At 50.1% G+C, this 27,407-nt stretch overlaps 1 protein-coding gene across 1 annotated transcript in view; it reads left to right on the top strand.

Annotated features, from left to right (window-relative positions):
• Positions 1-11,729, top strand: part of PIK3R3 (phosphoinositide-3-kinase, regulatory subunit 3 (gamma)) — a 35,533-nt gene extending 23,804 nt beyond the window's left edge. Inside the window, exons 4-10 of the mRNA XM_009326582.1 lie at positions 222-402; positions 1,227-1,352; positions 2,139-2,281; positions 3,445-3,621; positions 4,479-4,553; positions 4,927-5,097; positions 6,532-11,729. Of these exons, the coding sequence (XP_009324857.1) occupies positions 222-402; positions 1,227-1,352; positions 2,139-2,281; positions 3,445-3,621; positions 4,479-4,553; positions 4,927-5,097; positions 6,532-6,733 (1,075 nt within the window). The 3' untranslated portion in view covers positions 6,734-11,729. The remainder of the gene's footprint in view (positions 1-221; positions 403-1,226; positions 1,353-2,138; positions 2,282-3,444; positions 3,622-4,478; positions 4,554-4,926; positions 5,098-6,531) is intronic.
• Positions 11,730-27,407: the final 15,678 nt, after the last annotated feature.

Raw genomic sequence — 27,407 nt, forward strand, 5'->3', positions numbered from 1 at the left:
TGTGGGCTTTGCTCCTGTTCAAATAATATCTGCTGATAATTCTGTGTGTATTGACTCTTAAACTACCAATATCTGCTAGTATGTAAAGCAGCATTATGAAGGTGTACAGTGTCAAAGCAACTTGCCTAGGAATTTCACTGGTGTCTTTGTTAGCAGCCTTACTGTTGAAGAGGGATAGGAGGTACACAGTAAAACCTCTAAGTTACTGTACCACTTTACAGGAAGGGTGGCAACAATAAACTGATAAAGATCTATCATCGGGATGGAAAATACGGCTTTTCTGATCCACTGACATTTAATTCAGTTGTGGAACTGATTAACCACTACCGCAATGAGTCTCTGGCTCAGTATAACCCGAAGCTTGATGTGAAGTTGATGTATCCAGTGTCCCGGTACCAGCAGGTAAGATCTTCATCGGACCCCAATAGCTATTAGTGCAGACAAGAAAAAAATTGCAAATGTGTATATGATTTTGTTTTCTATCTATGTGAAGCCTGTTTTGTTTTTTTTGAAAACTGAAAAAAAAGTGAGTTTTCACATTTGACCTCACTTTGCTTATAATAATGAGTCTTCCAAATTGTCTAGCCATTTAAGCTTCTTCATTTTATCAAGTTTCCAGTCTCCATCCGAGCAGTCCAACAGAGAAGTGAAACCCTGATACGTAGTAGACTTGAGCCTGAGAAGCCTTTTTTTCCCCCTTGGACCCTTATGAACCCAGAGGGCGCTGTTTTAGACAGCGTTGCCCTTGAAACACATATGAGCCATGCGGCTGCTCGTTCTGTGCATAGACATCTAAATTTTTCAAGAATATTTTTTAAAGTTTTATTCAGTAGCCCGAGACATTGTCTTGCATTAAGGAAAAAGAACTGCAGAGCTTTTGGGGAAAAAAATACTCTGATCTTTACCTTCCGAATCCAAGCAATTAATTTCCTCCTTTCTCCAGTAGGGGATAGCAATCCTAGACCTAAGCTAGAGTGTGTTTTTTGGAAGCTTAGTATTTTGGCATAGCTCTTGGTGTCCCATAGTTCCAGTTCCTACTGTCTGTAAACTGTGGAACTTGTTGCATGGAGGAAAGGGGATTTAGATACGGTTTGTGTTCTGCAGAAACCCGATTATAAAAATGATGCTAATAGCTGTAAAATGCAAATGTGCATAAGTGGACAAACGAATACTCTTAAGGAAAAGCTGCTTTGCTCGAAGACTTAATAGCTTTTTTGTATGTACAGGATCAGTTGGTGAAAGAAGATAATATAGATGCAGTAGGTAAAAAGCTTCAAGAATACCATGCTCAATATCAGGAAAAGAGTAAAGAGTACGACAAATTGTATGAAGAATATACCAGAACATCACAGGTTGGTTTTACTTTAGCTATCTATAGAGTCTGTTTGTTGTTGTTTAAAAAGTAAAGAAAAATTATTTTAAGCTGTTACGGCTAATAAGGCAGTCCAAGGTCAGAAAATACAAGGAAGAACTTAGTAAATTGTGGAATAGAGCAAGGTGGTTTCAAAGTTGATGGAAACAGTGAACATTACTTGTTGCTCATAGTCCCAGAGGTATGGTGTGGGGCAAGGAAGAAAGAGGAACTGAGCTTCCTAGTATAAGGTAGAGCAGTGGAGAAGGCCATCACCTGCAAGCTTTGCACTGCAGGCTTCTTCCTTGGCTGCTGAGTATTTCCAGCTGCTGTATGCTGCAGTGAAAATTGTAGAGGGGTTTGTCCAGGTTTTTTTATGAAGTCATGTTCAAATCAGATACCAGATATTATGCATTAAAGAAGTGTGAACACAGTATTTGGACTGCTTCTTGTAAAATAAGATAGTTCATATATGGGAGGAGGTTTGCTGGCAGTTTTCCTGCAAACTAAGATGGAAAATATGACTAAAATATTTGAGGGGTTTGCAGCCTAATAGAGAGCGTTGTGTGGGGGAGGAGAGTAGACTTACAGGGAGTAAGTCTTCCCTGTAATTCCCTGACTCTACTCGGACATTTGACTAAATTTAAATAACTGATTAATCACATTTTGACTTGGGGGAGGGGGGGGAAGAAAAGTTCATCTTCTCGCTCAATTTAGGGAACATAATCGAGTCTTGCATTGTCATCTGTATCATGAACAAATGATGAAGGACTCTTTCCTCACATAGGAAATTCAGATGAAGAGGACCGCAATTGAAGCATTTAATGAAACTATTAAGATATTTGAGGAACAGTGCCACTCACAAGAGCGATACAGCAAAGAATACATTGAGCGATTTCGCAGGGAGGGGAATGACAAAGAAATTGAACGGTAGGCTCTCAGGTTGTGTTTGCTTACAAGGAAGAACTAGTGTCCACATTGACGCTCCCATGAAACTCTTCTATATAATATTGCATCATATAAAACACTTTGTAAACTCAGTATTTACTCTGAGACCTTCCCCCACGGTGTCTGAACTTTCAGTAAAGCCCTCTTCTGTCAGGGAACTGCATTGTAGACAGAAGAGGTGGGAGATCTCTGGATTATTCTCTCTTAACTTCGGTAAATCAAGATACTGTGATGAGGATCAGGTAATAATAGCTGCATTTGCTTATCCCACTTCTATTTGGATTTGCTGAGAATATAATTCAGAAAAATCTTTACTTGTGAATTGCAAAATGGGCATAGATCTGGTAAATCTCATAGTCCATAGTCAGTGTTAGTCGCTTTCGAAGAAGATGAGTATTTAATTGCCAGTACTTGGTAGTGTATAGTGGTCATCAAACAGAAATGCAGTAAGGGCCTCATTTGAAATTGCCCTTCTGTGAAGATACTAGCAGAAAAAGCTGTATCTAGGCCTTTGAAGAAATGCCAGGTGTAATGCCTAACTTGACACAGTGCTTTATGAATCACAGTAGGGTAACCTCAAGAAGATTTTTAGACTGAAAACAGTTACCTGTAACAATCTTACTATGCGATTGTGGTGCTTCATTTTGACTAAAGAGCAATTAACAAGGGAAATACATTATTTTCCTGAATTGTACCAAACCTGCAAACTGATCTTGAATGAAGAGACAGGCAGTGTTACTTCCTGGTAGCTCTTGATCAGTAATTGAAGTCTGCATTTGAAATCTTGCTAGTACTGATACCTGTGGTGGGATTGCATAATTGATAGATCAAAAAATAAATCTGACAGTGAAGGAGGAATCTGTTCCAGCTTACCCTCCTAGAGATAATTTGTTCCTGCATCTCTGCCAGAAGGAAATATATTAAGGTAAACTGAAGGTTCAAAGTATGCAAAAGGGTGGTAGGCCTTCTGGCAAGAGGTCTTTTCTGGCACTCTTGCAGTAATTTTCGTGTTAAGATGAGGCGGTCAAAGGGAGGAGCTGCTGTTACAGTAGTTCTTGTGATACTCTTATGTAAGTGCTACCGGTAAGGTTCAGTCCTTCTAGACTGGTTTGACCTCACCTCTCAAATATTACACTTGTTTGCAGGATAATGATGAACTATGAAAAATTAAAATCACGCCTGGGTGAGATCCATGATAGTAAAATGCGCCTGGAACAAGATTTGAAGAAACAAGCTCTGGACAACAGGGAGACTGATAAGAAAATGAATAGTATCAAGCCTGACCTAATTCAGCTCCGCAAAATCAGAGATCAGTATCTTGTGTAAGTAAACCTGACCTGTACTTCAGAATAGTGTCTCTGATTAACCTGATTAATGACTGTTTCTATCAGGATAATGGGAATTTAATTTTCTTTTCATAACCAAAGTTCTGTGAGTGCTAAGGTACTACATTCTGGCATGGGATGTCTGAGTAATTGGTTGGCCTCTTCATGACTTCATTCCTTTATTATGCTCTTGTCAGACTTAAAAGAGCCTGCCACAACTAGGTGCACATTCTGCAACTCCTGTAAATAAAACATTTAAGAGTAATAAGTTATAAACAAAACCTGTGCCTGCTGATACAACAGAGCTTAGTACTTTTTGTGCTAGGTGTGGCAGATGTTGCTCATACCCACCCTTGATTTCGCTGGTACCCCTGTTACCCAGCTCCTAATGTCCTTGGGCTGGACTCGGTGCACTAGGATTCTGGCAGAAGACAGAGGGAAACACTGTCTCAGAAGGTGATGTTAGGAGGTTAGAAGAAGCCAGTGGGAATACCCAGTTTGTTTTCCCAAGAGACACAGGCAGCTGTCAAAATTTGTATTCCGCTTCCTTTCTGGCCTGCACTATGCAGAGGCAGTACCTCTTCCTCAGCTGTACCCTCTTCTTTTTCCATTTAAGAGATTGCTTCATGGCTTCTCTTTGCTGTTGCCCAGTAAAGGGGGCATCTCAGAAGATGGTGATGCAAGGAAGCACTGTTATGGAATCTGTGGTCTTTCTATGGCTTTTGTTACTGGAGAACAAACTAAGCTCCAGGCTGCTTCTTTGTGGGACCTTGTGTCTGAGCTTCAGCTTGCTCAGTAAGAAAACCCGTACATGTACTCTGAAGTAACGTATTAATGCTCTTCTCTTCTGGCAGATGGCTCAATCACAAAGGGGTGAGACAGAAGCGAATAAACGACTGGCTGGGGATCAAAAATGAAAATATTGATGAGTAAGTGTCATTATACATATGATTTTTCTGAAAAGTGTTCCATTAATAAGTGTTTTCTCTTGTGGGGGTTGGCAATACGAAACACCAGTTTCTCAGTAAAGGACTATAGAAAAAGGAAGGACTGCAGAAAAAGGGAGAAATTCTCTAGGGGAACTGTATGTCATGTGAGGCAGCAACTCTGCTGAAGCATTTAGGATTAAACAAAGTTGGAACAATTAAGTTCTAAGTTGAAGCCTTTAACATCTCTCTATTAAGAGCCTGACCTCCCAATTTGGGTGTGTTCTGGTATTTGTTTGATTTCTGCAAAAATAAATCACTGCTTATTAACTCCTTTACTGACCACTGGTTAAGTTAAATTTATCCTCTCTTTCAGCACGTACTTTGTGAATGAAGAAGATGAAAACCTGCCACATCATGATGAGAAAACTTGGTTTGTTGGGGATCTCAACCGTATCCAAGCAGAAGACTTGCTCTGTGGGAAACCTGATGGAGCATTTTTAATTCGAGAGAGTAGCAAGAAAGGATGTTATGCTTGTTCTGTGGTGTAAGTCTATTTTCCTTTTTGTTCTAACTACTCAATTCATAAATCTCTACCACAGCTCTTTATTTTGGAGATCAAAAGTCAGGCCTAGCCTAGGCCTACCCATTGGAACGCGTTGCATGTTTGCAGGAGGACTAGCATGGTAAAAGCTTTGTTGCAAAAATGTGCTTTGAATGTGTAGTAACTTTAGTCCTAGCAGTCTCTTCAGTCACCACAGCAGCTAGTACAAAATTCTGAAGTATCCCAACTTGAAGCTGTTCAGCCTTAATTTACTTATGACTGTATTCTCCCATATTCTTCCCTGCCAAGGGACACACGGGAAGAAGAAAAACAGAGCTGTAAAGCTGTAACATCTTCCGTTCTCATTTTCAGAGATGGCCAACTCTAGATGCTTTCTCTTGTATGTTTAAGATAACGGTGATGCTTCAGAGGAGACATTATTTGTGAGCAGTATTTTTTGACATTCACACAGCCTTGTATTGATTTCTTGTGTTTCACTTCATTTATGCTGGTGTAATGGAGGTCAGAAGTACTTTGATTCCATTATTTAAAAACCCTTCAAGCATATTCTGGAGTGCAAAATGGCTTTCACTGATTTATTTCACATGAGGTTAATTGCTTCTGAAAGCAAGTCCAAGAAATGAATATGTGAAGGTATATCACCTCAAGGTAACTGAAGATTGTAGTATCTGCTATGTTCAAGATACTGTTTGTCACAGTCACTGAAGTGATGGGTTCGTCAGATACTTTCGCTTAGTTGGTATCGCACTACAAGCTAGCAAAGGGATGGCATAACGCAACCTGTTCCTACATGTGACTTGGGTTGTAATAGGCTCCAGTACAGGGATTACATAATACTTGATCTTTCTGGCAGATAAGTTTTTCTAGGAGCTTTGGAAATACTGTGTTGCAGTAACTGTTTTGCCAAGTTAGGGACTCAGTTGCTATGACTTCAGATAATGAACCAACTTGAACCCATGCCATGCTTAACATTAAAAAATGCCCACTGACGGTTAGTGCTGCATTTCATGAAATACTCTGTAGGTCCTAAGAATTTGTGGGTTTCGGCTTCTTCGCTTAGTGGAAAGGTTTCCAGATAAGTTGAGCACAAAGTCATAGCTGACTTCAGGTGCTTATCTTCTTGGCTAAGCTCTTGACTTTTTTTTCCAAGAAACATTTGGAGAACAATGCAGTAGGGAACTGTACTGCTGGGATAGAAGAGGCCTCTTATGTGGATTATTACGCAAGAGTGTTTAATCGCGTGCCCTGAAGCACTGTTTCTTCACAGACCATATTAATCTCCTCAACTTGCATCTGCTGGATCCTCCATTATGTAATTTAGTGACTGGCAGGGTTGCTGCATTAGTTAATTGTTACTAGACTGTCGCTTTTGGTTTGTCCTTTGATGTAAAACTCTTCTGGTTTCTTTCCTTGCAGAGCTGATGGAGAAGTGAAACACTGTGTGATCTACAGCACTCCAAGAGGTTACGGGTTTGCAGAACCGTATAACCTGTACAGCACACTTAAAGATTTGGTTCTTCATTACCAGCAGACATCCCTTGTCCAACACAACGATTCCCTAAATGTCAGGCTTGCCTATCCTGTCTACGCACAGATGCCCCCCTCTCTCTGCAGATAAATTTTGGGGAGGAGGAAAGCGTTGGCTATCTTGGATTCTTTTCTACAATTTTTATTAGAACTTGGAGGGCATTCTTTCTCCTTAGACTGCTTGTTTTGCACAAGAAGTGATTCTGTGAATGTGAATCAAAAAGAGGCCTAGCAGCAACAAGACGACAACTTGGGTGTAGGTGTCCTGGTGCTACCTTAAAAGCTCAGCTGTGCTTTTACACTGATACTTTTGTTTCCTTATGAGGGGAATAAACTCAACACAATGCATACAAAAATACTGGAAGCAAAACATCGTTTTATGGAGATAATTTTTTGCCAGGCACCTTCAGTGGAACTTCTAATTGGATTTAGTTTTCTCTTGTTCTTGTAGAGACAATTTGAAGCCTCTGTTTGAGGCATCAGTAATGTCTTTCAGTCTTAAACTCCCAAGAAACTAGGGGGGCAACTCTACCACAGCAATTCTTCTCTGTTAATTTTAGCAGCTTCACTGCGATTCAGCCGAACTTCCAAAAGAGGGCTTGTCTTGAGGTAGCATGGAATTTGGTGAGAGAAGACCAAAGGAATTATGGGAAAGCTTCAGGTTTTTATTTAAATGGAAAAATGCTTGTAAAGAAAAGTTGCTTTATTTTTTTTGCCAACAGTAACAAAGTTTTGGTTTCAATGGCACTACAGGTCTTCACTTAAAGGAAACATTTATAACCAAATTGAACACACCAAAACTTTGTTCGTTGCTAGATTGAGCACTTACGGGGAAGGTTGCATTAGCATCCGCACATTTTTTCTACACCAAAACTTGAAACAAATAAAAGGAAAAGCTAAACATTGTGTGGCTTCAAAACACTAAATTTGTCTGATCTGATGTAATTGCTCGCTCTCCTCTTTCTTCACCCACCACCCCCCCCCACTTCCTCCCATTCCTCAGCTTGGGATTCTGTTTTCAGTTTTTAATGATACTGTGCTTCAGAATGTAAACTAGAATGAAGCTTGCACTCACCTGTTGCAGTTCTCTTGCTGAACAATGACAGACTCTTGTAATGCTTGATTTTGGTATAGAAGAGGTAGGTGCAATCAAATGCTTCTGGATGGCTTATTGTACCAAATTCTTTCATGAGGTGTAGTCATTTCCAGTTGTATAGAAGTGAGCATGCTAATTATAGATCTCCTCTGATTTGTTCTTTGCAAGCTAGGTTCTGAACTCTCACACCACTGCAGCCAAGCAAGATTTTACACTGGTGTAATCTAAATTCCCTTGTAGTTATTTTTTGGACGTGATGCAAAACACAGGTAAGAGAGCCATACTCCTCAGTTATTGGATGTCTGGTACCATCCTTTGGCAAGTGCTGCTGTCAAATACTGGAGTGGGTAGTCCTGGGCTTCGTCAAGTATAGCAATCATCCAATAAATCCTCTCCCTGGAAAGTATACAAAGCAGCTTATTTCCATTCCTTAAGCTTCTAAAATGAAAAAGAGCTAAATTTGGCAAACTCAACCACTTGGCATCAAAGCACTGGCAAAGTAATTGTTCAGTGTGCAACCTTGAAAGTTACTTTTGTTCCTATTACTGGAAGCAGTTCCCTTGCAATGCACCCATTGTGCAGGACAGGAAGCAGACAGTCATGCAGGTCTGAGAATGCGCTAGACCCGTTTCTGACCCTGGGGCTTATTTCCTGTTCAAATGGGTTTTTTCTGTAATGCCTGGGCAGTAGTGCCAGGCTTGTTGCTGTTTGTTTACACTAGAAGTATTATTTTGCTGAATGTCATGAATTTGCAAGCAGGGAAATGACAAGGCTGGAGCACTGACAGCCGTTGCAGGAAGGGTAGTCTGGTTGCCTGGCATGCCTGTGAGATGTTTTATTTTGCACTAATGACCCTGACGCATCCTAGGCGCTTTCTAATCAGCCAGAGCGCAACCTTCAGGCAAAGATTTCTGTAGATGCCACTTTTCTAATTATATGAAACGCTACAAAATTTAACCAAAACTGGGTGAGAGGAGAAGAAAATTCATGCAAGTTGCTATGTCAAAGTGACCTGCATCTGCTCATGTGTCCCTTCTCTCCCACTTCCCTAAGAAAAGGAAAAATGAGATGTAGCCCTTGCTCTTAGTGGAAAATCTGGAATGGATTCCTCAGTAGTATACGGACATAGAAATTTTTCTTTTTAAGGAAATTTCTTCTTTTTGAAGAAACTTGCCCTACCTCTTGGATAATTTGCAGTTCTAATCTGGTAGCTGTAAAGCTGTCATTCTCACACCTGTTGTGCATCTAGTGTTCCCTTGGTGCTGGGCTGAGTCCAAATGCCCGATGAGGGAAATCAGTTCAAAGGTACAAATGATAGCCAGGTGCCTCATGCCTGTGGAAAAACCTGTGCGAGAGGAGTGTCTGATTGTTTTCTCTGCCTTTGTGATCTCGCTGGGCTCTCCTCTTACAATGTTAACGTTTGAGGCTGACGGGCATGTATTTCTGATCCCTGTTTTTGTTACAGGGACAACCTGGCTGAAGTGTTTCACATCTGCCCCACTTTTAGATAGGGCTCAGTTTTGTTTTAAACAAGCGCAGGTCTGCTTTCAGGCTCATAAATCCTGGCACACCCTCGCAGTACTGACAGCAGTGGGATGGCAGAGCGGGACTGTCTGAAGTTTCCCTGTAGTGGAATCTGACTGATCCTGTGAGGTCTTAGTCCAGGCTCTGGCCCTGGCTCTGCCAAGGTAAATACAGTGTAATTCCATTGGCGTCCGTGAAGGTAGCTTGGCTTTATAGTGGTGTGAGTGAGTTGGGATTCTGGACCCTTGCTCTCCGAGATCTCCTTGCTGGTCACAGGTGATGCATTTGCTGCAAATGATGGACTCGGAGCCAATAAGCCATCTTGAAGCATTCTTTGAAATTCTGTTTTGCCCAAACCTTCAGATCAGGGCTGTGGGCAGACTAAGCCCGCATTCCTTGTATTTGGCTCTGCTGTCCTCAGCAGTCTCTCTGAGGCTGTGTTTTGCCGCTGTATCTCTGTGTTTGGTTTAGGCACCTGAAGTCCCAGCTCCTACGACTGCTCCCCTTGACTCTCACGTGCCATTGCACAGATTCTTTCTGCATCCGTTTTGCACTTGTAGGGCAAATGAAAATGGGTATAAAACCAACTGACACGTGTAGCTGGTGTGATCCACAGGGCAAGGGCTTGGTCCTGCTGTGCTCGGCCTAATTCTGTTTGCTCAGTAGTGTTAGACCTGTGAGAAAACCCACAGCTTCCAGGAGCTGTTCTACACTTGCATGACTGAGAAATCAGAAATGGGCCTGTGCGGTGCAGGATTACACCCTGGTATGAAAAGCAGCTGTTAAGCCTAAAACAAATACAGGAAATGTGAACATAAAGGCAAAACAAAGGAACTCAAGTTCTTTTAAAACAGTAAGATGTGAGAAGGTTTTGGCTTCAAGAGTCAAAATGTCAGGTGGAAAGGGGGAAATAATCTCACTGTTGTAGGAGCTGTCTGTTAGCGGACCGCAGTTAGAGGAGGACTGATCTCATTGACCCACGTTGTATTAAATATATATGTAGACTTAAATAAAAACTTTTGCACAGTGTTAAATGGGGGGGGGGATGTTGAAACTCAAATATGCACAGTTTCTTCTAATCTGTTTTGAAGTATATTTGCAGGGATCAGGGGTGATTCAGTATTTTGTATTCGTATGGATGGAAATCAGGTCTACTTCCACAGTTGCCATTGGCCCCATTGTATCAGCCGTGAGTGCCATGTTTTTTAAGTTAGTAAGTTATAAATCTTTTCCCACTAGTTTCTTTATTGATTACAAGTAATATTAGCATGGGAAGAACCAACCTAGAAACAGAGGGATGTCCTGACAGACGTTTCACTAGTATGTGAAGCATTAATATGTGACTGTCCACCTTCTGATATTGGAGTGCTCTAGATTTGGGGGTTGTATTTTGTTTTTTTTAATTCTCATCAGCAGTGGATTGGGTCACTGCTTTGCACTGTTGGTAGTTGCAATCTAGAGTTATATCCAGTACAGCCCTCTGTCTTATGCCAAAAATAAAATGCTCTTTCCACACTCATCTCTCTTGATGTGGCAGATGGTCAAGAAGTTTTCCATTTAATGTGATGGGCCTGATTCTTTTCTTGCTGACACTAGTGTAAGCAAGACTTCCACAACCGAAAGCCATTCCCAGGAAAAGAGCTTGTATTTAACCATACCTGAATTCTAGTCACAGTGGGGCAAAAATGAAAGTTTGTCCTTCGCAAAGCCAGGCAACTGTAATGGGGACTGTGGAAATGAATGTTGACACTTAGTGCTGTTCTGGGGAGGACAGGGGAAGGAGGAGCGTCTCGGTTGCCTCAAATCCTGGGCTCTCTGCAGGCTTGGGTGGCACCGTGTCCGCAACTGAACGCTGTGGCTGTTTAAAACAGCAGAATTGCTATAGGAGTGTCACACCTTCAGTTTGGAAAAGCCCCTTATTTGGTACTTGAACAATCTCGCTTCTGTTTTTGAATGTCTGTTTATTTTTTATTTTTGTTACACTAACAGGGAATAAAAATCTGAAATGTTAGTGAGTCTTGTATGCTTGCTGCATTGTGCAGACATGAAACAGGTACTGTTTGTGGATCAGGAGGCGTAAGAGACAGGTTCAAAATGCAGTTTTACAAAGCACTATGATGGGTTGGGGGTGGTTTTGTTTAGATCATGTTTAAAATCAGATTTTCTTACATGTACTTTCCTTATATTGATTTGCAACCTCTGCTTTCGGAACAGCAAAATCAAAATGTTCCCATAGAACAAAGATACTCGGGAGGCGGGGGGGAGGATTAGGCTTGATCAAATTCAGTGTTCAAAGCAAATAGCTTTAATGAAGAGGAAGGGTCGGCATCTTAAAGCGTCCCTTTGGTTGTAGTTCAGTGAGGCAGTAGACAGACCATGAAGTAGGACCTCCGCCTTGAACCGCGAAAGAAAGAGGAGGTGCCAGAGCAGACCCTTCCCTTTGGAATACAGCTGCACTCTCCTTAAATGCGCATGCAAGGAGATAGAGGAGCAAGTCCTTCTATTAATTTCCTTTCTGTATTGGGAGGGAACTCGCATTGCTGATCCCCTCGTTTCCCTTGGCACAACCTGTGCAGCCAGGAGAAAGGAACCGAGTTACTAGCCCAAATAAATGTGGGCCTGTTCGTGAAGCAGCTCGGCTAGTTAAGTAAAGTACTGCGTGAGGAGTAGCTTTGGATGGGATTAGATGAAGTTTGTCCAACATTTTTGTGAATCTTGCATTCTGTGGGCAGAAATACTTTCCACCGAATGGGAAGGGGAAAAAAAAAAATCTTGAAAACTTTTCAACTCCTTCCCGTTTGTTCACAGGAGCAGATAGGGAGCTTGAGCTTGTTAACTGTTTAGATGATGACAGTGCTTGAAGTGCTGGTCTTTGGGGCTGGCTCCGTACAATTAATGCAGAATTTGCATTTTTTTTTATTGCTATTGGCATAGGCTCGGCATATTTTATGACTAGACTCACCATTGGTTCTAAAACTTGCCTTTAAAAAATGTAATATGAGCTTCAGAGGCAAAAAAAGTGAGACTGGGCCCTTATTGATCGAAAGAAGGCCCTGTTGATCGACCTGTATTAGAGAAAGCAGCTTTAATTTGATGCCCCCCTCCACCACCTTCCTTTGGGACTGCTTCTGTGAGATCGGCGTTGGCAAACGAGGGGGCTGAGATTTCCCCCTGTATTCGGCAGCGCTGTACCCATGCGCTTGCCGAGTGCTGGTGGCAAGGGGCTCGGGATCGTTTGGAAAAACGATTGCATCCAAAGACCAAAAAAAAAAGTGTCCAAGGGTGAATATCACCCCCTGGCATCAGTCTCGTCACTTCAGGGGAGTTGTAGGATGTCGGGCCAGCTGCGAGCTGCCCCCGGGTCTCCGTTGGGTGTGGTGGGGGTTCGTGTTCAGTCAGCTGGCTGGGGTTTTGGTCTGTTTTGTTTTCGTGAGTGACTTCTACATCCAGCAAAGATATGTTTGACGAAACCTGTTGATTTTGTATATCTGGCTGTTTATTGCACCACGGGATTGTAATGGTCTGCATCATCTGTGTGTGTGTGCGCGTGTGTGTGTATATGTACTGTATGTATATAGATATATGTAAAATATATTCACGTACACATTTATATGCATTAGCTGTAAGTGGCACTGCCCCTTAAAAATAAAACAAAAGTCACTGTTAGCACATTCTGCCATGAGTTTAGGCAGATTTGGGTTTGGTTTTGTCAAATGAAAAGGAGTTTATTGTGTTCATCTTGCATATGTGCTTCTGAAATGCTGAACTCTGGATTTCCTTGGGGGGTTACTACTTTATTTGTAAACCGAATTGAATTGGGGTGTTATTTACTCTGGGACAAAGCATCCAATGTTGTTCCAAGCAAAGGTTTAGCAAAAGAAACCCTCTTACTCTCCTGCGAGATGCGGTGAACGTTTGCGCCTTTCGGTAGACCCCCGGGCCCCCCTGTCCAGAGCCGATGTGCAATGGGTGGTGTTGGTACGTGTCCCTTTGTGAGTGGACTTCTTTGTATAAGGTGTGGTTCAATGTAAAGCATGAGTGGGTGTTTGATCTTGTATCGAGGGCTGAAATAACAGCACACTCCTTTGTACAACCTTTGCATTAATGTTTCTGCTTTTCGTTGACTTCTATTTTCTTTAAGGGAAACTGCATCTGTTAAGAACCTGCTTCTCCAGAAGCTATAGAACTATTTTGTTTTCCGGATGAATTCCAGCATGTAACTTTGGTACTCTTGTTTGTTATTTGTGTAAAACCTGTTCTTCTGTCGTTTATGGTGTAGTCGGGGGGGGGGAAAAAAAAAGAAAAAAAAGGAATTCATGTAGTTTAACTTTTAAAGAAAAGAAACAAACTGCTTCATAAGGAAACCAATTGTATGTTAGTGTTTTCAGACAAGTCATCCTGTAGTTTCTAGCTCAGTAATGCAACCCTGTACTTGTCACCAGGTGTGTTACAATTTTGCTGTACTTTCTTTTACTAGATGGTTGGGCTTTTAAATCCCAGACACTAAGCATCCTGGGCCTACTTGCTCTAGATCAAAAAAATGCAATAAAAAAATTGCAATAAAGCACATTGACATGTAATGTTTTAGAAGGATGTACTGACAGCTGTTTCTAATAAATTCAGAACTGCAGTGTGGTCGGGCTGTCGTGGTGTTAGCTGTGTTTGTGTCTCCCGGCCGAGGCCATGAGCATCATCTTTAACAGAGACTTTAAAAAAAGACTTGCAGAGGTCCAATTTGCTCTCGGCTGGAACTGAGGCAGCCAGGCCCCGAAACCCTCTCGGGGCTGAGACGAGGGAGGAATACATGTAGCACACGTGCGCTCCTTCATGGAGCCTTTTCCTCTGTTCCTTTTACAGCGTCTTTAGAGAGCGATCAGCAATGTTCTTGCATGCCTCGTTGCTTCCTCTGCCATCAGGGAATACCTCCTTCGCTGATGCCGCTCCTGGTGCTGGGGGGAGAAGGGGAGCCTGCAGGGCTGAAGCAGCCTGCCAAAAGACCCACTCGGTTGGATCAGTTCGCCTAGATCCTTAATTTTGCAGGAGTTCTGGAAATCGCTGTTTGGTTTCCCAATTCCTTCATGAGCACCAGGCACTGGGGCCACTGAAAAATCGGTGAGTTTGTGGGCGGCATCGCCCATCTTCTTCCATTTCAACCGCAGGCGTTAGCAGGAGGGTCCCGGCACGCTCGCGGTGCAGCAGCGGTGGTCTATGGCTGAGCTCCAGGCTCTGCAACGGCCCAGGATTTACTGTCCTGGGCTGTGACTCCACTGCCCCCCTGCAGCCATGGGGGCTCGGGGATGGGGGGTTACCGCCGCAGACACCTCTCCATATGCGTGTTTTGCATTTCCCATTCGAGATCTCAGGAGCTGCTGGGGAGAAGCCCAAGTCGCACGGGGCAGCCCGAGGGTGGCCAGCCAAAGGGCTTGGGCTTGGGCAAGCTTGAGGGCTGGCAAGGGCAAACCTGGGGGAGCTTCACCCCTCAAACATGGGAGTCAGATGGGATGCCACAGCAGCGTCCTCGGAAAATTAGGGCAGGGGCAGAGCTGGTCCATGTGTGGCTCGGCTGGACGGGGGTTGCAAACGGCTCGGTGTTTTTGCAACCGCGTGAGTCGACATTTTTGCAGACTGCTGAGCAATGTTTTTTCAACCTGCTGAGTCGGCCATTTAAAAAAAATGCTGTGCCAGCATTTTCGCACATTGCCGAGTAAGCCTTTTCAGCTGCTGAGTCAGCATTCCCTCCATCGCCCGAACCGCAGGCCCCTCTGCCAGCAGGCGGGGAGCACCGAAAAGGGCAGAAAAGGCCCTGGTCATGGTGCAGGGGAGCGGGGAGCACCCGCATGGCCCCTGAGGTCTTGCTCAGGCATCTATCTTTACACCCGGGAAGGAGGATGCCGCACGTTAAAGCACCCCGAGGTCAGGTCCCTTCTGCCTGTCATGTGCTCCCCGCAGTCCTGCCTGCAGGGATGGGGCACAGCACTGCAGGGATGGGGCACAGCACTGCAGGGATGGGGCACAGCACTGCAGGGATGGGGCACAGCACTGCAGGGATGGGGCACAGCACTGCACATCAGCAGCCCCGCGGCTCCCGACGACTAGCGTTGCGGGCCGGTGTCCACTGCAATCGGCAGCCCCGGGCACCCAGGCGGGAGGAAAGCGAGAGGGAAACATCAGCAAGGAACTGGGAGGACTCTGCAAGGCGCTTCTGGGGACTGGCTCTTTTTTATTATTATTTTTAATTTATTTCTTTTTAATAAAGGCTAATGAGGTAGAATTACAGGAAAGATGTAAGTCACTAATTGGCGAATCATTTTTCAGGGCTTTGCCAGACGGGTTGTTTCGTTATGAAAACATTACAGCCGGGAGCTGGCGTAGGAAATTTCCAAGCGGCTGTGCTGACTGGATGGAAAGAAAAACACCTCCCAGCTCAGATGTCTTCTCAGAGAAAGGGCAGATCCCCGGGATTTTTCCATCCTCGGCAATGCTGCGGAGCTTCCTGCAAGTCCCCTGGGTTCCCCCCCCCCAGTCACAAAAGGGACCCTTCCCCGGGGCAGGCAATGGCCTGGCACCCCCTGGGAATGGCACCGCGGGGTAGGGGTGTGGGATGAATGGACAGACGCCCCCGGGATGCTTTCATGGGATTCCTGTTCCCCCAGGGCAGGAGATGGTTGCAGTGGGAGATTCATGGGAAGATCTTCCCCATGGGAAAAAAAGCGGGGGGGGAGGGGGGCGGGGAAATTTACAAAAGCCAGTCCTCCCCCAGCCAAAATGCCTTGATGTAAGGCATCGGGATTTGGTTCACACCATCAAGGTTTGGTTCGAAAGCCATGGGCTTGTTGCAGCGACCAAGCTGCTCTGCTTCTCCTCCTTGGTTTCAGCCCTCAAAATAATAGACTTATTTTAGTCTAATAGTTTAATTTAATAGACATCATGCTGCCGGGCAAGGGGAGCAACACAACCGCCAGCCGTAGCTGAAAGTACCACAGACACAGTCATAAATAAATGGCAAGGCAGCTAAAGTGGGCTACACGGCTCCCTGAGCTGCCCAAAAGGGGGGGGGGGTCCCTATGGAAACCACGAGGAAAACCCCCCGCCCCCCCCCAAGATGCGCGGCCGGTGCATGGGACGCGTTAGGCTCCCCTGCCATGAACGAAGCAACTGAGCATGGAAATGCAGCCGGGGTGGCTGCTTCTCGCACCAGTCCCCACCGTGACCGGGGGCTGGGTAGGTGGAAAGGTGCCCAGGAAGGAGGGTGCAGCCTGCATGCCCTGGGAGCGGGACCCCTCCAGGGATGCACAACCTGGCCGAACCCTGGGGAGACACGAGGAGGATGGAGGAGCGTTCGCCCTGACCACGAGCCGCGGTTCCTCCCAGCGAGACGTGGAATGCAGCATTTCCCTCCTCGGAGCATCAAGTCCGAGCTTGGAGCAGGGGCCGGCAGCTTTCAAATAAACCGGCGAATTAGGCTTGGCCACGGACCCAGAATCCCCATTTCACGGGAAATCTCGTCATCTCACTCACCGGGTTTCATCCAAATTGGAACAAAATGTTAAAATACAAAATTTGACTCTGGACAATATTTTCACTGGGGGAAAAAACCCAACACAACAATTTTGGTTCAGCTGGCGCAGTCCCACGCCAGCGTTAGCCTTTCTCTACCGACACAATCCAAGCGCCCAGGAAGGTTTGAAGGATGGAGGCTTCACCCTGACTGAGATAAACTGTTTCGCTGGCTACTATTTTCTCCCTGAATTTTCATCAAATCTGCACTTTCTGATGGCAAAACTTTCTCCCTTGGGAAATCAAACTGGCTTTTGTGGAGAAGAGAAGGGTAGGGGACAAGCTGCCAGGGCACCCTCTGCATGGCGGCTTTGTGCTCCCTGCGGCAGAGGAGACAGCGGAGCAGGGAAGGAAAGGTGCAGAGCACCAGCCCTGGCTGCTGCCCGCCCTCCTGCCCCTAAACCCATCCTGGGTGGCAGTGGTGGCTCCCGGGAAACAGCCACAACCGGCAAGCCGCTCTCCCCCGCTCTCTCTCTCCATGGCTTGTGCACCATGGAGCAAAGCCGGACTACAGCTTCCCCGTGGGCTCCCGCTCTCCTCCGGAGTGCCGTCTGCCCCCGGAGCCCTTTCCCTTCCCCATCCCCACCAAACCTGAGGCGCAGGGCAGAGCCTTGAAACCTCCCTTGTAGCGGGAGGAGGAGCGCAGGCAGCCTCCAGCCCTGGCTCCTCACGCCCAGCTGGCTCAGCCTCGAAGCCCTGATGCAGCCCTGAACCAGAGCAATCCAGGGGGTGGTTCCCAGAAGGGGGATAAGGAGCAGGAAGAGGAGCATTAACTGTGGCAGGACCCCAGGGGCGAGCAAAAGCATGCCCTGCAACGGAGCATCTTGGGCAGACTGGGGTGCCAGGAGGGCAGGGGCCAGGACGTGCCCCTCCATCCCATGGATGCTGTGAGGGCGGCAAATAAAGCTCTCCCTGGGCTCCTGCATGGGGTCCTGGGAGAGACCCTGGCTTTTTGGGCTCCTGTCGCAGGTCTCTGCCCAGGTGAGGCACTCGCTAGCCACAAGCCTGCTTCAAGCAGAAACGGTGCTGGAGAGTTTCCCAACCCTTTTCCCTTTCCTCCCACTTTTAAGGGAAGGGGCTGGATGGGTGCACTGGGAGCAGAGCCAGCCCACCCGCCCCAGGCAGGTGCTGTGCACGCTCCCCCGGCCGCTCTGCCAAAAGAAACACAAACATCCTACCCAAAGAAAGCACTTTTCATCAGCAACACAGGTTCCCATTTTTGCACAGGGCCGGCCTGTTCTGGGCAGCTTTCCCCACCGCATTGCCGGGCTGAGCGAGAGCCCAGACAAGCTTTCTGGGCTGGGCTTCGGCCATTGCCACCCCTCCCACCCCATGTTAGATCCACTAAAACCAGTCAACGTGACCATGTTTGAGACTTGGAGAGGGTTTAAACTGGCCTGATGTGAGACACTTCAGAGTTAAAAGGATTTAAGTCAGCCTCGGAGTCCCTCCTGTCCTCAGGCTGGGAGCTGGCGATGCAGATCCAGGGGCATGAGGGACGTGGGGATTTGGGACCCAGGGGATTTGGGACCCAGGAGATTTGGGACCTTGGGTTGTGGGATCTGGAGGATACAGGACCTGGAGGATGTGGGGGCCCCAATTCTCCTTGCTTCTGGAAGGGGAACTTTGGCCAAACCTGGGTGTCGCCAGCCCTGCAGAGATGATGAGCCCCTCTACCTAGAAGCAGCTGCTGGAGGGAAATTCCAGTTTCATGGAGTGGTGCGGCTTATGAAATAGGCCAGGACAACAAAAATAGCTTTAAAAAAAAGTGTAACTTCAGCCTAAAATTTGGGAAGACATGAAGAGAAGACAGGAATTGGGGCCGAAGAGTGGGTGAGCAGGAATGTAAGGGCACTTGGACGCACATCACTCATGGAATAAATATCTCTGGGTGTTTTATACCTGCCCTCAGTGTTGGGCGGGCAGCCGGGGGAGAGGAGTAGCAGCGGTTCTTCACCCTGCTCCTCTGCGGCCATCAAAGCGCTGCCGCTGCGTCAGAGCCGGGCCGGTCCCTGCTGGCCCCCGGCACCTGCCCTTGGCAGAGCTGGCACGGCAGCGGAGAGCAGCCTCCCCGGCTGCCGGCAGGAGCGAAGTCCGCAGGGGCAAACGTGAGGCCGAGGCCCTGGGAACAAAGCAGCCTTTCACTGCGGCGGCTTGGCCAAAGAAACCGGGGAATATTTCTAGCCGAGGGCTGCCAAACGGCACCGAGCTTTGATCCTGGGCATGGGGCGGGTTGTTAGGGTTTTTTCTTTCCTTCTCCGTGTTGCTCTTATTTTTTTCTTCCTACTTCAAGGCAAAATTTTTGTGAGTGTTTGTAATTTCTAGGAGAAATTTCTTGCTGCCCCAGGAAGGAAACCTCTTGCTGGGAGCAAGGTGCAGGTGATGCACGGACCCTTCACTCGTCATGCCTTTCCCCTGCAGAGCGAGGCTTCAGCTGCCCTTTCTGCCGAGGATTTCGGGTGCAGCGCCGCAGCGTGTGGCTCCCTCTGAGGACACGGCACCCCTCCTTCGCACCCAAGGGTCCTCCCGAGGGAGACAAAGCCCTCCCCCTGGGGCTCACTGCAGGTGCAGGTGTCCATCACCATCATTTTCAGCTCAGAGGTTGGTTTCTGAACCCATCTGATAAATCCCAGCCTCACTCAGGGTGGGAAACCCGAACAGCTCCATGGCTGTGCACCTTCCTCCCAAACCGTGCCCCTTCCAGAGGACCCGGGAGCTCGCACGCTCAGGTGGCCTTTCAGACCCCCCAGAGAAGGAGGATGAGCATCTTCCTCCTGACCAGCCTCCAAACCTGCTGGATTTCCAACCGGTTTTTCTGTCACCTGTCTAAAATCTGCTCTCCCACCCCAAACGTGGAGGGAGGGGACGGGCCCCCCCACCCCAGCTGAAGCCGTGCCCAGCCCCGGGCTCTCCCCTCCTGCAGCACAAGGGAGGGTCCCCACGAGCCCGTACACCCACACGGCGTGGGCCGCACGTGACACCCCTGGCAGGGCAGGCAGGCCAAGCCTTCCCTGTCTGCTGCTCACATCCCGAATATTTTTAGGCAGCAGGAAATGCGCCTTTGCTGCCGCCAGCCTCCAGCACAGGGATGGGAGGAGATGGACGGGATGGAGAAATGGAGCCAGCCCTGCAAGGCCACCGCTGCCCTGTGAGCTGGCGGCTGAGGGAATAAAACCACCCCCCTTCCTCTTCCTCCTCCTCCTCCTCTTCCTCTTTCTCCTCCTCCTCCTTCTCCTGGCCCGCCAGCCACCTTCTGACGGATGTTGCCTTTGGACGGGACCCTCTTGCAGCCCAGCTGCCGAAAAAACGCCGCAGCGAGGCCCGTGCGCCCATGGGCCATCTGGAATCCATTGCCGGCTGCGTGCGGGGACGCCGGCCAAACCCCGGCCCTGCCCACTGCCAGCAGCACTTTGCTTTCCAGGGGAGCACCTGCGGGTGCAAAGTGGCCCTGCCCAGTGCCAGCAGCACTTTGCTTTCCAGGGGAGCACCTGCGGGTGCAAAGGGGTCCCCCCACTCCCCAGCACCAGCATTCAGTCGGAGACCCTGCTGTGCCACCAGCAGCGGCTGGGGAGGGGAGAGGCTGCCCCACTGCCACCACGGTGCAAGCGGGATCAGGGAGCCCCAAACGGCAGCAGCCCGGGTCAGCCCCGTGCTGGGGGAATGGTGCTATATCCCCCTGCCGAGGGATGGGTCGGTGCCCCCATAGGGCGGGACGTGGAGGATGCTCCTTGCCAACTCGCCAGGAGGAGCGGTGGGTTATTCCCCGGGTGGAAATACGCCGCTCGAACCTCGAGCTGGTTGGTGCCATGGGTCCCAGCCGTGCCGTGGACCAGCCGCAGCTCCGGGAGGCTGGAGCAGCCCTGATGTGCTGGAGCAGGGTTGGGCCGTGTGATGGGGCTCCAGGCACCGCAGGGCATTTTCCAGCTCTGCCTCTGCATCCCCAAGCATCCTCAGGCACATCCCTGCAGCCCTCCCCTCTTCTGACCCATGAGCCTCAACAATATTTGGGGCTCATCCCCCTTTCCCTGAGCAGCATATGCCCAATCCAGCAAACAGACCTCGAAGGAGCATCATCCCCCTGTACCCACGGGTGCACTGCCTGCCCCCAAAGCCCCCATTGTTCATCCCTTGGGCTGTCCACAGCCCCCACCAGGGCAAGCCACCCCTGGAGCTTTGCCAATGCCTGGCCGGAGCATCCCCGGAGGGCTGGAGCAGTTCTGGCGGAGCCCCTGCCCTGCTCCCCAGGGAGCAGGAATTGGGGCAGGATGGGCCAGATTGCCCTGAATTTGGGGTGTGCCTGCACATGCGTGTGCATGTCCTCCCCCCGTGCAGGACGGCCCCGGCAGGCAGGCAGAAAAGGAGCACCAGACCAACTCCGACTGCAATCTCGTACTGGCTCAAGCTGCCAAACCCCAAAGACCCCAAAAAATTCACACTTGATTTCCTGATCGATTGAATATCAATCCCGTCCCATCGCCTGTGCCCACCCCTCCAGCGCAAGGATGGAAAAGAAGGGCTGAAACGTGAGCGTCCTGCAAACAGGAGGGGTTTTCCTGGGTGCTAGATGGGGATTTTCATAAAAACAGAAAGCCTCGCACCGCTGGCTGCACAGGCAGCGCTGACCTGACTCCGGCAGCTGGAGATTTTCCTGGGGAAGAGGAAAAGTGGGGCCTCCATCCAGCTGCAAAACACCTGGGTGGGCTGGCTGTGCCCCTCAGCCTGCTCCGGCAGCACAGCGCGGGCAGGGCAAGGACTCAGCTGCTCCATGACACTGCTCCACCACCATGCTCCACCACCATTTCCTTGCATTTAAAGGCTTACATCCCAAGCAAAGTTTTCCTTCCCGTGACAGCAGCCGCGGCTGCTGCTGGATGGCGTCGCATCTGGCTGAAGGCTTGGGAAAGAGGCGAGGGAGAGGAAATTCCTCCCAGCCCAAAGTGCTTCATGGCTAAAGCAACTGGGAAAGTTGGCGCGTGGAAATGCAGGGGCTGGGGGAGCATGGTGGAGGGCACAAGGGCGTCCTGCTCCCCTCCTCATCCTCCTAATATCCTCATCTTTTTTATAAAGAAATAGGGAAAGCAGGCAGCGCTGGGGGGCAGCGTTCCCCCCGCCCCAGATGAGCATCCCCCACCACCACAGGAACGTGCATCCCCAAGCAGCCCCACGGGCAAACCCAACGGCACCAGCGGGGTTAAGGAGCACCCTAATTAATGACAGCTCCAAAATTAATGAGCTGGCTCCAGCATCTGCATCAGCTTCTATAATGATGGGGGAGGGCAGGAGGGAGGCAACAAACGGTGCCCGTTTGCTTTTAAAATCACTGGTGAGCAGCCGAGCAGGGAAGCGGCCTGGCGTGGCACAGCAGCAAACCTGGGGCTGGAAGCCGTTAAAAGCACATTTTAATCTTCTCCTCTTCAACTCCAGCAAAGCGGACGTGGCCGTCGGAGGATGAGAGGATGGGGATGGGGAGGAAATGGGCTTTTAATGCTGCCCTGTTTGCAGAAGGCGCCCGCGCTCTGCTCCAGTCTGTTTTTCTTGGGGACTGACTGAAACTGTTCAAACATCCTCAGTGGAGCCAGCAGCGTGGCCTGGGGAGCACCGGCCCCGGCGAGGTCCTGCTTCAGGTGTCTGCCCGGAAAGCCAAAAATCACAGCCGAGGGTCAGGGAAAGGTGCAGCACCGGGGCTGGGAGGGAGCAGGGTCAGGCGATGCAGGGTCACGGGATGAAGCTCAGCTCTGGGCCTCACACCAGGACAATGCTGCATGTGGATGGCAATCCCTGGAAGCTGCCTCCTCCTGGGAATGCCGTTCCTGCAATTTTTATTCACTAACTCCTGCAACATCCATCTTTTCAGGGCCCTGGATCCATCCCTTCCACTTCCCTGTTGGAAGCAAAGGCAGAGCCTGAGGCCCCGCTCCATCCCCCAGCCCAGCTCCCTGCAAAGCCACTTCTCTCCTTCCTTCTCTCTGCCATCAGTAACTGGGAAGGGCTGGGGCTGAGGCAGCTCTTCCCCAAAGCCACCCCGGGCACTTCAGAGACACACCGGGATCAGCACAAAGTTTTTGGCAGTTGCCACCTACGAGCTAGACCCAAAATCATGGGAGGGTGCAATGCAGAAGCAGCAGAGGCTGGAGGGCAGCGTAACAGCCCTGGGTGCTGCTGCTCTTCAAGCAAAAGGCATTTGAGCAGGGGCAGGCACTGGTTCCCAGTCAGGCAGGTGACACCGAGAGCTGGGACGAGAGCCAGCCACGGCACCCGGCTCCCGGGAAGGGCAGCGGATTTGCAGCCAGTAGCATCCCTGTGGGCTCATTTTTGATGCTTCCCTCTCCTGCCCAGGAAAATCTGTCCGATGCAGTTTTTCACCACCCAGGGTTTTCCCATGGAGGGAAAGCGGGGGAAAGGACTACGTGAAATTTTATATTCTTGCTGGAAAACTTTCCACACTACGCAGCAGTTCCTGCAGAGCCACACAGCCAGCCCTGTGCCATCCGGTCTCAGCCCAGCACTGCCGCAGGCGACTGAGCCCCTCCCCATGGGGTGAACCCCAGGATGACGCTTCGGGGTGCTGTGTGTCCCACCAAGAGCCCAGGCAAACATCTGCAGCAGATGTGGGGCTCTGCCCCCACCCCCCAGCGTGGATCCCTTCTCCAGCAGGTCCAGCAGCCCCAGGGGAGCATCCCGCACCGGCAGAGTGAGGAGGTCCGGGGCGCAGCACCCCACTGGGACCACACTGCCAAGGGGAAACTGAGGCAGGGAGCGGGGAAAGATGTGCGAACCCCCTGGGTTGTGCCTGAGGTGTGAGGATCCGGCCCCAGAGAGGCCATGAGCTCAGGAGCCCAGCGGGGAGACGGGTGCTGCAGAAAAGAGCCAGCTTAGAGGGTTAGTGCCTGGCTTGGTCCCAGGGACACGGCTCGGGCTGCGAGGTTGAAGGTAGTGAGCCGGGCTCATTTAACCAGGAACATAACCCTGTGCTGCTGGTGACCTGGGAGGGCAGCACCTTCCCCAGAGACCTTCCCTTCCAGGATTAATGGGGGTTGCCAGAGCAAAGCCCAGAGTTATTCCCAGCCCAGTAAGACCTGTGTCCTCGCTGACAGCAGCGGGGGCCACTTGGTCATACGCTTTGAAGGACACTGAGGGAAACCCCTCCGGGATGCTGTCCCACCACTGCACTGCCTGCAGAGCCTCCCAGGAGCCAGTTTTGGGGGGGGAATCCAGCCTTTTAGTAAAGGGGAAGAGCTGGCTGCCAACCAGAGAGGAGTTTGAAGCCACCAGGTCCATGGGTTTAGTACATCCTCTCCTGCATTCCTCCCTGCTGGCACCCAGTGCTCTTGCAAAGGAACAAAACAGAAACGTGTATATGTATGTATTAGAAATGCAAGAGGATGCATTTCTAATAATAAGAAATAGAGCTCTCTAATAAGAGCTCCCTCAGCAGGCTTTCACCCAGTTGCCCCACTGAGGGACCACAGAGCCCAATGAAGCTGCGATGGGTTTAAATATTGCCTGACCCACTGCACAAGGGAGAGCCAGGGATGCTCCCAGGTGAGATCTGGGGGAGCAGGATGCTCTCCCAGCCCCACCTCATTGAGTTCAATGACAGCCCTGCACATAGGAGCTCCCCAGGCAGCGGCACGGGAGAGCATCCCACTGCCGGAGAGGTTCCCAGCCAGCCCCGGTCCGAGGAAACCACAGGTATTTCAGACCAGAGAGGGGAAGGGGGGGAGGGATGAGTTGCACAGGAGAATGTAGCAGCTTGTGGGTGCTCCTGTCCTGGGGCATCACCATCCCTGGCAGGCAGCACCCCGTCCCCCATCTTGCACATCTCAAGATCAGAATGACCGATGCTCCCTGCCTCACCGCTGACCCCCTCCGCGCCCCTTTAACCCACGCTTCACGCAGCCCTCCCATGCCAGGCCGTCCCCGGCAGCCCGCCGTCACGCCGAGGCCCCGATTAGGGTCAGTGCAAATAAGCCGGCCAGCGGCGAGACTGCTCCCATGGCCGGAGCTCAGGGGAGGCTGTTCGGGGGAGCCCTCTGACGTGGGCGCAGCTTAGTGGGATTAGTGGGCAGACGGACGTGACTGCGAGGCAGTCGCCTGGTGCTAATTAAAGAAGGGATATATTTAGGCACCAGGTTATCCTCTGCATTTTACTTATTTTTAGTTCCCAGACTGCCAAGCCAGGGTGGCACATGGGGAAGGGCACGGCCGCGGAGCAGGATGGATCCATCCCCAGCCGGTGCTCCTCATCGAGGGCCGGAGGGGCAGGGGGGGACCGCGGCCCCGTGCCCTGGCTGGTGCTGAGCCCCCATGGGAAGGAAACCTCTGTCCCCACTGGCTGCAAAGGAGGAGGAAGTTTGATTTTTTTTTTCCCCCCATAAAGGCAGAAAAACAGGTTTCAGGGAGCAATAGGAGCATCCCTGCCCTGGATCCATCCACAAGCATCTGCCACCACCCTGACCCCCGTCCAGGCTTGAAAACCGACCTTTCTGGCATCACCCAGCACAAAGCGCTCCTTGTGCAGGGCGGAGGCAGTTCCCCCGTCCCTCGGAGACCCGTCCCTCCGCAGCGGCACTAGCCTGGCAGCAATGCCACCGGTCCCCATTCCTTCCCCTGCTGCCCCTCAGTACAGCAGGAGCATGTTCCCTGAACGTGGCTGAGCCCCCTAAGAAACAGCAGCTAGGACAGAGCCCAACACCCCCCCAGCCCTTGTGCCCTCCTGGGCCAGAACAGCCAGTTTTTCCCCCTTTGCTACATTCCCACAAGGACTCTGGGATTTGATTTTTGGAGGTTTTGGTTTTTTTTTTTCCTTTTCCAGCGTGAATTATTAATCAGGTCGCTGCTAAGCTTTCCCCCCACGCCGCCTGGCTGTTGTGCTTCCCTGCTGGAGCAGAGGGTGGGGTGGGGGAGTAAATTAAAATAACAGACTAATTAATGACCCAGGGAGTTGAAACCCAGCCGAAAGCGGAGCTGCTGGCCCAGGAGGAGCTTCCCAGCAGCGGGGAGGTTGCACCCAGGAGCACTTTTGCAGGAGGGTATTTTTGGGGAAGGGCAGGAAAACACAAAATAAAGAGGTGATGGTGAGTGAGCGTCGCCCTCCCTCTCCAACAGGCTGCTGTGTGGGCTGATGCTGGCATCGTGCCAGTGCAATTCCCATCAGATCCCAGCCCTGTCCTCCCAGGGTTGGTCCTGACTAAAGCTGGGGGGGGGTCTGTTACAGGGCAGCACCCCGAAGTGCAGCTGCAGGCCCTGCCGTGAACCAAGCAAAAGGACTAACATGGCCCCACATCCCCAGGGCTCATCACCAGCTCCAAGCCCCAGCACTGCCATGAGGTTCCTGGCCACCGCGGAGCCGAGCAGCATCCAAGGGTGGCCCATCAGGTAAAGCCTCTCCCAGAGCAGTGAGGCTGGGCAGGTCGGACTATCGCTCAATTGATTTCAGCTGGAAAAAAGACCCCAATTTTTTTTATTTACTTAAATCGCTTTACTCCGGGAGCAGGTGCCCTGCATCCTTGAGCCTAAGGAGAGCGGCCGTGCCTGTGGGCTCCCATTGCCTCGGCCACGGCTCGCCCCGGTTCCCTGCTGCCCATCAGAATTAGCCAGCCTGTTTGAGCGGGTTTACGATAATCATCAAATAACTGGTTCATTGACAGCATGTCAGGCTGAGAAGACTGACTGAGCCCTCTTTTGCTGATTGCTAATTAGCTTAACATTCCTAATCCCTCATTAGCAACTATGAAGTAAGCTCTGAAATATGAGGTCAGCCCTAATCAGCATTTAAAATATAAAGCCCACTGGCACGTGATGGAGGTGGGAGAGAGGGGGGGTGGCTGTGGGCCAGCCTTGAGGGCTTCCATGGTGGGGGGAGATGAGGCTACGCAGGGCAGAGCCAGATGTGAAGGATTAAACCCCGCGGGGCCATGGACATCTGTACATCACCCCAAATCTTGTCCCCCCCACTCGGTGCACATCCTGGCTCCACGCTGGGCACAGGCAGTGGCATTTGGGGTGGCAGCACATGATATGCCCCAGGTCCTTCCCAAGTCCCATTCCTTGCTGTGCCTGGCTGGATGTCTCGCAGCAGGGGCTCGCAGCATCCCTCTGCCGCACTGAAACCTCTCCCCTGCAACCAGGGGAGAACTTTTCCCAGCTGGAAAGCTCCAGACAGGTCATCCTGCAAACAGGGACCCTTGTGTCCCCAAGGACTGGCAGCAGGAGGGATGGAGGAGCAACCAAGCACGGTAAATACCCTTGGCAATTAGCACCATGTCCCTGCTCCAGGGCTCTCCGGAGGGAGGGAGGCGATGGGTTTTAATGGGGTTTTAGGGTGAGTTTTAACCCTGGTGAGCTGATCGTGTCCAAGCAGGGACAAGAAGTCCAGGGTGATGCATGTGACATCACATCCCTAGGACAAATTTCTGGCAAAACCACCCGCAGGCGAGGCTGACCTGGCCCTGCTCCCCACTGTGTCAGAGGGACCATGAGCCACCAGCTGCCGGGGATGCTGCCACATGCCATCCCCACGCTCCCACCGCTGTCCCCACCAGCTCTCCCCCAGCCCCACAGGATTTGGGGCAGGGGCTTTGTGCCC

This window comes from Pygoscelis adeliae, unplaced genomic scaffold (genome assembly GCF_000699105.1).
Source record: "Pygoscelis adeliae isolate BGI_AS28 unplaced genomic scaffold, ASM69910v1 Scaffold306, whole genome shotgun sequence".
Lineage (NCBI taxonomy): Eukaryota > Metazoa > Chordata > Aves > Sphenisciformes > Spheniscidae > Pygoscelis > Pygoscelis adeliae.